The sequence below is a fragment of the Rhinolophus hipposideros genome (assembly GCF_964194185.1).
Source record: "Rhinolophus hipposideros genome assembly, chromosome: 10".
Classification (NCBI taxonomy): Eukaryota; Metazoa; Chordata; class Mammalia; order Chiroptera; family Rhinolophidae; genus Rhinolophus; species Rhinolophus hipposideros.
This window is the reverse complement of record NC_138056.1, coordinates 33324976-33340446: the sequence shown is the minus strand read 5'-3', so window position 1 is coordinate 33340446 and position 15471 is coordinate 33324976. Positions and strand designations below refer to the sequence as shown.

General features: G+C 45.1%; 1 protein-coding gene across 7 annotated transcripts in view; it reads left to right on the top strand.

The window, feature by feature from the left end:
- The window catches only part of NAV2 (neuron navigator 2), a 710917-nt gene that overhangs the window by 653427 nt on the left and 42019 nt on the right, over nucleotides 1-15471 (top strand). For all 7 annotated transcript variants that reach the window (XR_013994137.1, XM_081061904.1, XM_081061902.1 and 4 more), the window contains 4 exons: nucleotides 556-600; nucleotides 2849-3009; nucleotides 4485-4673; nucleotides 10709-10761. Coding sequence is in view for 6 of the 7 variants with exons in the window: in XM_081061904.1 (XP_080918030.1) it covers nucleotides 556-600; nucleotides 2849-3009; nucleotides 4485-4673; nucleotides 10709-10761 (448 nt within the window). In the remaining variant the exon portion in view is untranslated. The remainder of the gene's footprint in view (nucleotides 1-555; nucleotides 601-2848; nucleotides 3010-4484; nucleotides 4674-10708; nucleotides 10762-15471) is intronic.

Sequence of the window (15471 nt, the reverse complement as noted above, 5' to 3'; positions counted from 1 at the left end):
GCTACATCCAATAAGGGCTGCAGAAACTGAGAGAGACCTGGAATTCATGTATGAATTCCAAATATGCAGACTGCAGGCCTCTTGAAACCCTCCAACAAGTCCCTTCTCCCACTTGAAGTCATTGCCAGTGGCATTGGGGGTGGGCCCGAGTTAGTGGTGAAGAGAAGCTGGCATCTCCCTCTCCGAGAAGCCGTGGTGGTGATGGTGCAGAGATGGGCGACTGGGCAGCGGAAGGCACAGGCTGTGCTTCAAGGTGGGGCAGCCCCTGAGTTTTGCTTGGAACCTGTGGAAAAGGAGGAACAATTTGGGTTGAGTGGCTCAGGCCTCCTGGTGACTTGGGGTAAAGCATGCACTGGAGTCAGCCTAGGCCGCGGATTGGGTTTCTTTGGTGTCCCGTGGATGAGTTGCATGCCCAGCTGGATAAGGGAGCACTGCTGGTGAAGTGAGTCTCTTTCTCCAGGTCTCTTGCGCCCCTTCGTAGCTTTTCCCTCCTCACCTTGCCTGCTTTTTCTGTGCTTCTCTGAAGTTCTCATTTTTGTTTTAACTTTCCTACAGTGACCCGCACCTTGATAGGAACACTTTGCCTAAGAAAGGACTCAGGTATCTGTGTTTCCTCCTTGCATCCGTGCCATCTGGTGTGGCTTTGGGGCTTGGCTGGCGAGGGTTCGGGATGGGCTGCGGTCTCTGCTTTGGCCACCGCTGTAGGACCTCGGACGACCATTCCCCTTGCACCCTTTCATTCTCATCCTTCCATTTGTTGCCTTACTTGCTTGGGCAGAGGCTGTGCTTTTTCGGGCTTCATGTGGTTAAAACCATGTCATGAACCACGTCCCTGGGCAAGCCCGGAGGGCAGTCACTGCTACTTCTGGGGCCAGAGCACTTCACCATGACCATTCTGTTCACGGGCTGTCCTCCAAGAGAAAGGACATGACTTGTAGCATATTGGTTTGTTAGCCAGGACAAGAGCAAAGGAGGAAGGAAATATTATTCCACAATTTGAAAATATTTAACTTTTCAGCCCACGAAAAATTGCTAAGGACAGATACTTTACACGTGTCTAAATAATCGAAAATCTGGTCAGTTTTCAATGCCCAACAAGACGTGGATGAGATCAGTTTTGGGTGAAGAGAAAGAAAGGACTATGAGAATGCAGTTGTCCTTTCATCCATTGTAAGTCATAGCGTGGGCTCATTTTTGGTGCCAGTCCTGGGAAAACAAGATGCTATAAGTCCTCATCGCTCACAACATCTACCTCCTTTTGCCAATCAGAGGAACTTCAGTTCTAACACCTGCCCTGTGGTCTGAATGTCTGATGGTTGCAGCTGCCATTTCTCCTGCTCTCTAAACACCTCCTTCTTTGCAGCAAAAGCTTCACCCTGCACTAAGCATTATATGCTTTTGCAAAAAGAAAAAAAAAGTGGGACTTGGAATGAAATGTTTCAACGCTGTCATGTGTGTCTGTAGTTAATAACCTGTAGCTCTTAAGTCTGAGAGCATTTTGAACAGTAACGTGAGGTAGGTATCAATGCTTCCTTTCAATAGGAGATCCAAGTAAAGCCAATTCTAAGTATCTAAGAATAAAAGTATTCAAAAATCCCCCAACAGACATCCTGTGGGAGGAAGTTCAGCAGTGTGGCCTTAGAAGGGGGAGCTGGCAAGGCCTTTTGTGCCTAACAGTGTTCACCCTGCTTATGAGGGCTGCTTGTTCGTAACCATGCTGGATGCTTAAATGACAGCCACTTTTAATACGAGTGGGACACTGATGGCCCACTGTTGCCCCGGGAGGAAGCTAACCTCCCTAAATATTACCATTTCAGAATGCTGTATGTATTTGTGGGGCAGATCTAGCCTATGAAAATTATGCAGCTCTGGCTTTTTAAAAGTGGGTTTGAAAAACATTCAAAATAGGGGCATGTGACAGGCTTTCTTCAGGCAAGGGATGTGACATGGAAAGGTATGTCCATCAACTAGAGTAGAAACATTAAGGAAGACACATTTTTATGTTCCCCCTCACTCTGACTCTTCTGTTTTAGCTCGCTCTCTCCATACACATGCCTTCAGAACCAACACACCAACAACTCCGTTTTTGTTAAACCAAAAGAATTCTACTGTTTATGTAATCAGTAATTACCCCATCGTAGTTTGTTCATAAGTCCAAGGGTTCTCTGGCCACTTGGGCGCTTTAGAAATTCGAGATGCTGCCTCTGGGCATAATGAGAAGAGTGTGGATTTTGAAATCAGACAAAATGAATAGAAATCTTGGCCTTGACTCAAAGCAGGTCCTCACCAAGGCTTGAGCGAGATAACGTCTGTGAAGTCACCTCGCTCCTTGAGGACAGTCAATAAATCATTACTAAATACATTTCAGAATAAATGAGGAGGTGGACCGCATGACTTCTGAAGACACTGCCCTGTGTGAGACCCAATGATTTGGGGTTCCTTTTATGAAGACTTGTTTATGCTAGGTTGCAGCAACCACTGTAAGCATCGGTGTCTTCACACCTTCCCTTTTCATGGTTTCTGATATGCTGTCAAGGTGGGGGCTTTGACATGACACTGTCATGAATCAACATGTTACAGATACGCCCAGTGACAGCGCTTTTGAGCATTCTCCAATCTTGCTCCCTTTATGTAGTCCCTCTAAACTGAAAGGAATTGCAGTTTTCCCCAAAGGCGGCCAAGTAGCAAAAAAAAAAAAAAGTTTTGAGAAACTTCATAAGTTTCAGGTGTGTCTTGTTCTGATTTTTTTTTTCAACATCATCTTTGAATATATGTTCATTGTCAGCTCCACGGACTTCATTTTCATAAGCGTTGTTCATAGTTCATCTCAGCTTGTCTGTCTATCCAGGTATACTCCCACCTCCCAGCTTCGCACACAAGATGACGCAAAAGAATGGTTACGGTCCCATTCTGCAGGAGGCCTGCAGGACACCGCTGCCAACTCCCCCTTTTCCTCTGGCTCCAGTGTAACTTCTCCCTCCGGAACGAGATTCAACTTTTCCCAGCTTGGTAAGTAGCCACTTGTCATTAGTTGGGTTGACCAGCTCCGTAGGGCAGAGGTTAGCTTGTATGTTGAAAGAGACATGTGATCTCATCACTCTCAGTATCTGATCAGCCCTCAGCAATGTAGTTTGATTATAGGAAATTGACAGCAAAAGAACTAAGAGAAAATAGAAGTTTTTGGTATTCTAATCAGTAACTTTCTTTCCGTGGTTTCTATAGGGAGGGTTATAGCAAAGCGCACACCATCCCATTCTTGGGAAGAATGTATTCTATTTCTAAGACCTCTGAGAAAGTTGGTTTTACAGCATATCCCATGTTTAGTCATCCTCATTGCTTTATTAAGCTAGAAATAAAAATCAAGTTTTGATTGACACGTATTGGAAATTCCTGTAACTGAAATAATGCTTTGACCGGCATAGTGGAGACAGGGAAAGAATTTGTAACATGGTCCCTGCCGATAGGCCCATGGATTATATTTATTATTATTATTATTATTAAATTTTACCTTTATTGAAGTATAATTGATGTATGAAATTGTAAGATCAATGGATTCTTTTTTAGGGAGACAAACACACCCAGCCAGACTCATAAATCGGGTAAAGGAGAACAAGCCAAAGCTTTATAGGAAACTGTGTACAAACTGAATATGATCAGAGAGCAAGTATTATGTACAGTTAGAAAAAGGAAAGATCAGTCCTGGCTAGAATTACAGGAGAAGGTTACACGAAGATGGCAGGTTAGGAACTTAGTCTCGGAAGACTGATAGAGGGGAAAGAAATCTTTTCCAGTCTCATCTCGTTCTTTAGAGAGGCAGCCTTTTCTGAATATTGTGAATAATAAACTCAGAGTCTTTAAGGACAGGTGTGGCTTGTAATCAAGTGTGACTCAACTTTTCATTTTCAGTGAACTAAAGGGATACTTCTGAAATAGTATACCTATTAAAATGGACGGGATTTTAATAAGAAAGCTGGTTTCGCTGAGGTCAGTGCACCCCCTTTGCACTGAAGCTCTTTAGGGGCCATTATTCAGCGTTCCCCATCTGAAACGATGAGACCTATCTTCATATTGTGCTTTCCCAGCCATAACTCTTTGAGTCAAGAGTTTCTTGTCATGCACAAATGCTTCCCATCTGATCAAAAGCCCGGTTGGACTATTTTGGGCTTTTGGCTTTAGAGAGAATTGTTCCAGATGAGCCCAGGGAGTAATTAGCTCATGCCTGGAAGGTGACACTAACTTGTCTGAACGTGCCAAGTTGGAAAGCTGAGGCCCAGAGCCTTGCTTTGGAACTGACCCACCTTTCCTCCCTTATTTTTAGCTCTCAGTGTGTAACTCAAATGCTGATGTGACTAGAAAATAGACAAGGGAGAGAAGTTGGCAGGGACGGATATGGCTGATAATAAGCAGTCTCTTCTTCGTCCCCATCCAGGATTTGAACAGAGACATGAATTTCCAACCTTCTGATTCCATTCCTTTTGTTTCAGCGAGTCCTACTACTGTCACCCAGATGAGCTTGTCCAACCCGACCATGCTGAGGACCCACAGCCTCTCCAACGCCGATGGGCAGTATGACCCGTACACTGACAGCCGCTTCCGGAATAGCTCCATGTCCCTGGACGAGAAGAGCAGAACTATGAGCCGCTCAGGCTCGTTCCGAGATGGGTTTGAAGAAGGTAAGCAAGGGGACTCGCCGTCTCCCAAGTTAGCCAGTGTGGTTCACGCTCCTCTATGCCAAGTTCACTTCATTGACCTGACAGCTCACCTGTAAGCGCTTCCGACTCTCCAACTTACTCTGGGCGTCGGGCTGGGGACTCCGAATAGTAGGGGCTGACTCTTCACTAACCTCACATGTCTTTAGGGAAGAGGCTGCTGGAAAACACTGCTTAACCTTATTGCTGACCAAATTCCGCTCTAGGCTTCTCTCTCTTGGATGTGGGCCACAGCTTCTTGGCAAGCGCCTCCATCTTGAGGTTCAGCCGCCAGCTCACCATCTTGGCAGAGCGAGTTCCTGGAGAGTTCATTTCACTGTGCTGACGCACCTATGGCTTTGGGGAGCTGTGGGCAGCCGTGCTCCTCTGCTGCGTTCCGGAACTTTCTGCTTCTTCAAGCATCAGTTTAAGTGTATTGCATACAGTGATGCTCTTTCCCTCTTTGCTTGCTAATTGTGAATATCTGGGATTGGTTATTTATGTTTCGTGCATATTAATAAGAATTTGGGGAGAAAAGTGCTTTGTGCAACTTTGCCAGCCATCTTCCTAACTCGATTTATTTTTTTCCTTTTATTCCTTCAGTCAAAGTGTGAGTGAGGGGAGAAAGCAGTCAAAATGTTGTGGAGGGACCTCACCCACTCCCCCAAAAGTTTCCCACAGGCAGGTCCGATGGGACATTGGAGGCAGTACTCATTGACTAGTGAATGGTTATGAATATGTAGTAAGATGACCAGGGTTTGAAGTCTAGCTTTGCTACTTGTTAGGTATGTGGTCTTGCGTCATTACCTCACCTCTCTGTGCCTCTTTTTTTTCCACTGATAAAATGGGAATAAATAATAATACTCAATCGCGGAATTATGAGACTTAAATGAGACAATATATATAAATGTTAACCCAAAAATGTTATTACATGTCATAGCCTGCAGACTCAGATTCAGCATTAGTGTCCTGGCAGCTGGAAGTCCCCGGCCAGAGGACAGGGACTCTTGGAGCCCAAGCTGAGGGCTGTTATCTCTAGTTGTGCCTTTTTTTTTTTTTGCCAGACACAGAACAGAATGTGGGAGGGGAGAGGAGTCATAGGTGCTTGCCTCAGCTCCCAGTTCCTCTGAGAGAGGGGAAATAGGCCCAGCATCCTCCTGCTAGGAAAGAACAAACAAACCTGTGACTGTTTCAGAAATCCCTAAACAGATCAAGAGGGAAAGAAATGCAGGATGTGGGCTTCTGCTTTGCACAGTGTACAAGTACGTTTTACAAAAGTTTTACAGAGTTTAGTTACAGAGCACTTGCCCCCCTGGTTAATCTCTTTAGTGACTTAATTCTCTCCACCCTGATTTATGTATCATTTGTGTCCAGTGACATTCAGTGAGCAAATGCATGTCTGTAAATCCATATATGGGAACCTGCTGGGACAGGATTAAGGGGGGGTGGGGCCTGAGCGACCGAGAGTTTCACTGGATTTAAGAGCTGGAAATTAGTGCTAGAACCACTCAGAGCAGTAATACTGAAGGATATGTTGACCCTGAGGCAAAAGAGTAGGCAGTTTGTCTTGAACGTTTTTTGTCGTCAGGGTGCTCGCCAAGCATGGCCATGGAGCGTTTCCCAGCCCTCCTGGTGACGACGCACATATGGAGTGTGTCCTGTGCCATATTCATCTTGTCTGTCATGCGTGTACCTGAGTGAACCATGCGCAGTACTGAAACTTGTCCAAACAAGCACACTTCGCCTCATAAAGGTCCAAGACCATTACAGGATCCCCGTCAGATAGCTTTTATGTATTCCATCTGGGACCGAGCTGTCAGGCAGCACAACTGTGGAATATCTGGGATGTCAAAGTGACATTGATAAAAAGTGCTTGCCCACAAGCAGTGTCTAGACTTTTGTAAACCTAGTGATTCATGGTGACGTGGAACTGAAGCGCAGAGGTAAAAAACAAATTTGGGGGGAAAGGGGTAGGGACTCCTGTCGATACACTATAAACACATAACATTTTCGTCTTTAGGGAAAATTTGGCACCAGATTGATTCTATTTCTTCCAAGGCGGTTACCTTACAAAGATAAAATAGGATTTGTGCAATTAGGTGCTTTTAATTTCATTGGGTAGAGACTGATTTTCCCTTCCAAACTTACAAACAGTGTTGCAGAAACAGTTGGAAAAAATTCACATCTCATGTTTGGACCAAATAGAACCCCCCTTTTAAGAGTCAGCAAGGGATATCACATGCCAGAAAAGCAGGAAGCAGGATAGAAATTTAGGAAGAATTAGCACAAATACTTGTGTGAGGTTTTTGTGGGATTTAATTAGCACTTTCCATTTTGAAGGAAGCGGGAATCGTAACTATGTAGATTAGATACAGACGTGACCCCCATGCAGCCTTTCAAAGTTATTTCCGATAAATTAATTTCCATCAGATGCATTATGCAGTCTTAAAGTCAGCTTTAAAAGCGAACATTTAGGGAGATGCTTGAGGCAGTTTTTAAATGGATGTCTTTGGAGGGGGAATAAAAAAATCCCACGACTTGCCCAATCATCCCTAAGAGCTTGCGCAGTCTAAATCAGTTCACATGGAATCCACAGGAGCAGAGCAGTTTTTAATAAAGAATTCTTACATTTCAGCTCACTTGTATTTCTCGCCTGCGTTACAGTTGCAATTCAAATCCTGGCACCTTCTCTGGTAGCAGTGAGACTTTGGGTAAGGGACTTGACCCTGCTCAGTTCCTATTTGCTGAAATGTGGAAAACAATTGTCCCTGCTTCAAATATTGAAGTGAAGATGAGGTGAGATAAGTCCTGGAAAGCAGAATGACTTTGAAAAGGGCTTACAGTGAAGACTCAGTCAATCGTGGCTATTGTTATAATTGTTGTGTTTTATGTTATCCTTCTTCCCAAGGGCATTACATCCCCATTTTTGTTTCTGGCAAATTTGAAGCCAAAGCAGTGACTTGAGGACTTGATGCAGCCAAGACTAGATTCTAAACAATTGATTCTCAGCCCTCTGTTTTTCTACTCAATGCTACCTTGACATTTGGCTTTCCCTTGGTCACAGCTGGCCTTTCCTACCTGTCTGAGGTGAACTGTGAGCCTTCGTCCGTGATCCTGTTTTCGGTTATATTTCCTTTGCTGGTGGAGAGGGCCGTCCGTTAGCCCTCAGAACTGCCTCGCAGTCTCACCGGCTCCTTCGGCAGTACCCGGAGGGGAGTGAGAACTAGAGTATGACGTGTAGGTTCACATTCTGTCTCTGCTCCCGGCTACCCGTGTGTGTGCTTCGCCACATCTCTTAGCCTCTCTGGGCCTTCATTTCCTCTTTTGTTAATTGGCGGTAGAAACTCCTGCCCTGTCTGGAAATATTAACCTACAGATTCTGTGTGATGCTGAGGGTCACTTCAACCAACAGCATAACTGAGAAAGTGGTTTGACTCGTATGAAGCTGAATATGTACCTGTAAGATGCCCACGTGTGATGTCAGAGTGCTGATGGCTGGAATATGCCCAGTTGTTTCATCCTGTCTAGTGACTTCAGCCCTACCTAAAAAGCATCTTTCTTCTTACACGTTGGTCCTGGCTTGTGCCTATCTGTAGATTGAATGAGGGGCTTGGGAAACCATTCTAAAAAGATACCAAAGAGCTTTACAAAAAGAAAAATAAAAAATAAAATAAACCACTCAGAAACCAGTAAACCAAGTCGGAGCAAAGCAGCCTCTAGACAGCAGATCCTGTCTCTGAATGTTGTGTGACCTTACGCAGGTCATTGAACTTCTCGGGGTTTCAGGTTCCTCAATGGCAGAGATGGCCCAGAAGTTTTCTGTGGTTCCTTATAACTTTAAAATGTTGATGGTATATATATACGGAGAAAAACGCATGGCCTGTTTTTGCTGTTTGGCTTTGTAACTCTCGTATGCATTTTGTTGTCCAAAAGCATCCAAGCCACGTAACCCAGGCCCTGACTTGGCTCAGTTCACTTGAAGGAGGGCCAACTGCAATGGTTCAGGCAAGCCACATTCAATCTGGGGTTGACTCTGGAAGTCGAGGAATCTTTCTTTGGACCACAGCCTTGCTGTTGCTATTTACCAAGTGAGAGGAGTTAATTACAGAGAAAAATAAGTACTTCCATGCAAACCCTGCCAGATGTGCTCTTCTCCGCCTATGGCCCCAGCTTACACTGAGATATTGCTGAAGGCAGTGTCAGTAAGTCTGTGAGGTAGAGAAATAGAAGAGAAAATAACTTGTATTTCCAGCACCCACAGGTCATGCAGCAATCCTGTGCAGGTTTATGGACCCGGCGTCTGGCACAGAAATGTGACCTAAAGGTGTGATTAAAGGGTGGTTATATGTTATCCACATATATTCCCCCAACTCGGCCTCCAGTATAATATCCTGACTACTCTCTGTGTCATAGGGCTAAAGTAAGGAACAGTAGGTCACTAGCTTGGGACAGGATAGGCCTCTGTTCAATGTGTGGACACATTTTCACACATTTTCAATGGCCAATGCCATTATTGGCCGTTAACGCCTGACACAGACTTTTTATGGAGCATGAGTCCGATGAGTCACGAATGGAGGAAGAATGAAGGCAAAGATCTAGAGTGCTGGGCATTGCTAAGGAAGGTGAATGTGAGTGAAGGTGCAGGGGCAGCCTCAGAGTCGCAGGCACCGGCTAAGAAAGAAGAGGGAGGGCAAGCCAAGAGCCACATGGGTTCAGAGGGAGACAGCCCATCCAGGTGGCTGTCAGGGAAATAAAGAAAGGCTCCACGGAGAAGATGTTGTTTGAGCTGACCCTGGAGGTTTGGGCAGACAGGATGAGATGCACTCTGAACAAAGGGAACTGCATGGGCAGGGATTCCTAGGAGGCAAAGTCCTCTCCAAGGCATGCCTGAGAGCAAAGTACAGGATTCATAGGCTGATAAGAACACGTAAAGGGGGGTGGGAATTTGATCGGGGGAGGGGGCACCGGAGTGGTAGGCTGAGCTGTTCCTAAGGTCTTGTGGGCAGCTGGCTTCTGCCGACTACTGATCCAAGTTCATTCCTTGGGTGGTACACGTGGAAGGTTACTCCTGAGCCTCCCACCCTCAGGCCACAGGGGACAACATGGTGAGGGAGTAGAGGCATTCCATCTGGCCGGGAGAGCTGTGCCCAATTTAAAGATCTGTGATGTCTCCACAGGAATCTTTCTGTCAAACGAGTTGTCGAGAGATTACCAAGCAAATGTCATTAAAGAATCTGGTTCCCACAAAGAGAAGTTGGTCAGAATACCTTGTCCCAGAAAAGACAGTGCTTCAGAATTTCGTGAAAACATAATAAAATGTCTCCCCTTGGCTGAGGGCAGGAGAATCATTGCTAAGAGGGCACAAGGATGGTTCTACGTCAAAAAGTACCAATCAGAAACAGGAAAGACAACACCACTTGCTTGTTACTTTGTAGGTATGATGGAAATTGAATGAAGAATCTGTATTTCAGTGGATTTGTTTTCTAAACAAATGTTTGCAAACAAATGTTCGTTCATGTAGAATGAATTTACTATGGCCAACAGCCTCCTGTGTTCAAAATAATCTGCTCATCTTTTTGCATATACAAGTGACAGGTGCTAACAGGGTATAAAATATCTGTGCAACACAATTTCAACCCTCAAGGAATACATTTGAAAAGAACAGAATAAAATATGCTGGAACGGTAACAGGTTGCCTCTGGGTGATAGCATTATGAGTCACACAAATTATGGCTGTGAATATTTTTAACACTTCTCTGTCCTGGAAAATTTTCGCTCAATAATCATGTATTATTAGAAAAACGTGGCAATTAAAATGTGATTGGACACCCTTAACAAATCATTCCTTATTTGATGCTGACCTGTGGCCAAACCAGGAAAGGTTGGGTCAAAGTGAGAGTAAGTTGCTCTGAGTTTGGTAGTGCCCTCTACTGCTGAGTTTCTCCTCTCCTCTCCCCTTTGTAGCTCCATAAGAGCCACCAGCTGTGCAACTCACTTTTTTTTGTTTGTTTTTTTAATAGTTCACGGATCCTCGCTCTCTTTGGTTTCCAGCACATCGTCAATTTATTCTACAGTGAGTATAAATCAATGCTGTGTGACTATGATCATATGAGTTGGGGTTCCTGTATCAAATGTGTCAAGAATAAAATACAGGCATTTTTCCTAGAGCGAGTATTTTCATTATAAAGGGATCAATTAGGGAACACGATTTGAAATTCACGAACAGCTATTGATGATAATGTACCAACCAATAAATCGGGAGCGGGCTGCTTTGTGAAAGAGACACTGTGCTGTAGGCGATGACTGGTCAGCACGTGTGAGAGGCCTGGGCCGCCTGCTGCTAGAATCTGAAAAGAAAGGCCTTGAACAACTTACTAACCTTCTGTCTGCCTCAACGTCTCTATTTGTAAAGTAGAAAGAATAGCCGTCCCTATCTTGTGCGGTTCTAATGAGGATGCAATGTTATGAAGGTTACATTTCACTACAATATAAATTCCTCGAGCATAAGGACTGGTTTCTATTTTTATTCCTAGTGCCTGATAAGTGTTCAAAAAATAGGTTTGCATAAAATAAGAAAATGTATGTGAAGTAATGAATACAGTGCGTATAAGCATGGAGTAAGCACTCAACAAATGTTCGCTATCATCAGTGAGAGTTTTACTGAACAAAAGCCAAATGTAATCAGATATGGTATTGGATTTTTTCCAGGGGTCCTTATTATTATTAGCATTTTATGGCTATGTGCATAACTATTTGGGAATGCCTATAGGAAAAGATATATTTTATTAATTGATAATTGGAAATTCTATAGCTCTTTAATTCCATGGAAGACAAATGTTTTAATCATTCAGTTTTTGGTAATGCCAGGTTTCTGAGCTATATAGCAGGACAAACTATGTATATAGTCCCTTGTAAGTAAAAGGTCATTCCAGAATCAAATTACAGAGAGCAGAGCCTGACTGTTCTTTCTTAGACCTATAGCAGGGACTTCAGTGCTTGTTGACATGGTCTGATATGACGGACCTAGAAACACTCTCTTCTGCTCCAACCCACCTCACCCCTCCATCTCCCAAGTACCTCTTTCCTCAGCCAGTCACCTTGTCTGAAATTTTACCACAGCGTCCTGGCTTTCATTTTAAAGGCTTTATGTATAGTAACCTTGGGGGGGGAGGGGTTGTTTAAGCCATTACCTCCTAAGAAAGCGTAGACGTGGCCTTCTCTCCGCTAGTGCATATACTAAGTCTTTTTCTACAATGAAACGCTGTGATATGTGTACCAGAGGCGATACTTTCAAACCTAGATTCACCTCTTCAGCGGTGTTTACTGGCATTAAGTATAGGCCAGGCTCTGGACTAAGCCACTAGGATATGGTTTAAGTGTAGAGAGAAGCCTGCTGCTGAAAGAGGAAGTTGGAGGCATCAGAAGACACTGAGGGACATAGGACTTGGGACTCGAGATTCACAGGGTTGGTGCAGAGCAGCCGTAGCAGACATTTCAATGCCCAAGCCCTGGGGTTTCTCAGTGGCGTTCCCAGGATTTCCTGTCAGCACAGAGGGATGGGCCCTTCTCAGAACACTTGAAAAACGAGGGTAAGAGCATGACCTTTACCACCTGTGCGAATTCACATGTAGGAAACCGTCACTTACGATTTCTAGCCACACCCCCTCATGCCAACCACTGGACGTGCTTGCCGTCAGAAGCCACTCTGCCAGTAGTACTTGTTCTGGGTGTGTAGACATGAAGTTGATGTTTTCATGAAATTAGAAGTTGTCCTTTCCGAGTTGATCTAAATTCACAACTTACCAAAGACCTATTCATAGTTTGTAATTCATCTGCACAGCAGAGGTCTAATCTTAGTTTTTTCTCACTGTTTCACTTTGGACAAAGCACCTAATCGTTCTGGATGTCTCCAGTTTTGCTCTTGTTGTAAGAACTAGGTGAGGTGGTCAGTCTCTGAGGTCCCCACAACCTTTGACAGTCCACCAGTCATGGAGCCGAAGGTTCCCATTTCCTGTCCTTGGCATTTGCCCTCTCTGAGAAGATAGGTTACTTTTACAGACAAACAAAATAGTCTAACAGTTGCATGTTTTTTATGTTAGACTAGTCTTCTAATTCCAAGGAAAACTGCAAATCTGGCTAGACTCTGCTACCAGCAAGTCCTGCTGTGTGGCCCCTCATCTATTATTAGGCACTTGGTGATGGTGCAGTTCTGAAACTCATGCTCAGGCGCCTTTGTAAATGTTAAGGTGAACAAGCTCGTTTGTTGTCTATGAAGAGATCTTTGGAGCCTCTGAAGTTGTCACCAACCCAGACCAAAGACTCTGTTTAACAGCTGAGTGTTTTATAGGCTCTTATTAGATGAAAATAGGTATTTTTCCCTGAAATCTCTATCATCCTTGGATATTCAAGAATGCCCATTCTGGCTGAAATGTGCCTGTAATTTTAATTACAAAGGCAACATGATGCTAAACCACTGTTGTGGAGAAGTCATGGCCAAGCCATGGAGTAGAGAAAATCTAAGAGGCCACATCTGGCATCAGACTTGCTTCCTTGGTTGGTTAGGGAGCAGCAGTTGAGTTCCCGGGGGAACTGCTAAATGGAGGGAGGCCTGTAGCTTCTTCACTTAAGAGTTCCCAGATGTACAGAAGAGCAGCAGCAGCAGCTTCAGCGGGCAAGGTGCAAAACTTGTGATTTCTGCAGGTCACTGTTGAGAACGGGCCCAACACATAGACAGGTGGGCAAAGTGATAGATGGTGGCAGAGACATGGGAAGGAGTGTTAGGCCTGTTGATAGAAGTGTTTAGAAGTAGGGATGGTCCTATGTGGATGGTTCAGGAAATTGGTCTCCACACCCTACCAATGTTAGATGACACTGACACTCTCACCATTAACTTTTCACCTTTGGATCACACTCAGAAGATGGGGCCTTATTTCTGGAAAGCCTCCATGAGACTGGCTATACTAAAAGAGCAGGAGAATGTTCTGGTTAAGATCATAGGCGCGGCAGCCAGACTGCCTTGGATCCGATCCCAGCTTCACTTACCAGCTGTAACCGTGGGTAAATGACTTAACCTCTCTGTGCCTCATTTTCCACATCTGAAAACCAGAAAGTGACAGTAGTAGTACCTACTCCAAGGATTGTTACAAGAATCAAATGAATAATGAATATAAAGTGCTTGGAACAATTGCTGGCAAGTGGCACTGCTCAATAAATGCTAGTTACGGTTAACCGGAATGGAAGTAACATGCAGTGGGGGCCTTGGCCACGTTCGTAGCTGGAATCCAGGTTCGTAAACAGTGCCTGGCACGTACAGGAAATCAATACATGTTTGACCGGCGGTGGCAGAGGGGGGGATGGATGGAGGGATGGAGGGCAAAGAGGGATGGATGGAGATTATCCGGGAGGAAAGAACGGACCCTGAGCATATGTCTGCTGAAAACGTTTCTTAGATGAGGAAACTGTCACGCTGTGAGACTTAGGCGAGACACCTAACCTCTCGGAGCCTCAGAAGGAATACAAACAAACGTAACTTAGGGAGTGACTGCAAGGATTAAATAATTCAGCCTGGTGTGCCTTACAATTAGTGGTCATTATCAGGAGCCAACATGGAGGGAGGGGGCAGGACCCGGAGGGAGGATAGAGGGAAGCAGGGAGGGCGAGACCACCGGTGTGGGGTCCTCGGCGTTTAAAGCACCCTGTCCCTTTGCATTAGAGTAGAGAAGTGGACACCAGAATCAGGCGCTGATTTTAAAAAAGAATGGGTTTTATCACTCGTGAAATTAGATTAGGACACACATGGAGGAACCAGGGACAAAATAGGGTCCTTCCTAATTTTCGCTCGTCCACCTGGCGTCCAAGTCACTGCTCCTCCCTGGGGAGTGCGAGTGGGGGGCTGGCGAGTGGGCCGAGAATGCTTCCATTTCCAGGAAGGGTCAGGGGGCTCTTCTTCTATGGGCCCCCTGGGGAACCCGAGGAGAGGGAAAGAAAGGCTCCCCCTGCAGCAGGTTCCCCCAACCCACGTGGCTTCCCCCTATGGGAGGAGACAGGTAATCGTCTCCCACTGGCAGGCAGCTGTGTCACCATGGACACGGGGCCCAGCATGGAAGGTTCTGCCAGTAAGAGGGTCCACAGGGTTCATCCTTCCTCCCCTGGGGCAGCAGGAAGGTGAAGGTCACATTTACCGTCATAATCGGCGAGGTGACCAGGCTGGCTGTTAGGGGCTCCCAGCACCCCTCACCTTGGGAAGCTTCCTGCTCTGCTGCCTTCGCAATAGGGCCCCAGAGAGATGAGAGGGAGCATAAAATGAGGGCAGGATTAACCTGTGAGCAGTTCTCCCTGCCCCCAGGTAGGGTTGCCAGATAAACCACAGCACACCCAGTTAAATCTGAAATTCAGAAGAACAACAATTGTTTTAGAATAAGTATGTCCCCTATATTCCATGGGACATACTTTAACTAAAAAAAAAAAAAAAAAATCTAATTTGACTGGGTCTCCTGTGTTTTTCTTTGCTAAATCTGGCAAGCCTGTTCTGGCTGATTCCCTCCTCGCCGCACCTTCTCCTGAACCCTGACCCTGTGAACGTAGTCACATGGGCAAAGGGGGCTCCTCACAACCGAACTAGTTGGAATATTGTTCTCATTGCTTCCTAACTTCATAAAATAATACGCCGTTTCTCTTTGGCCTTTCTGATTATCAAATTAATTGAACCAGCTTACCCAGAAAAATATACCAGGAAAGAAACTAACAAATTTTCCAGGCTGTTGTGTTTCCTAATATGGTGTTC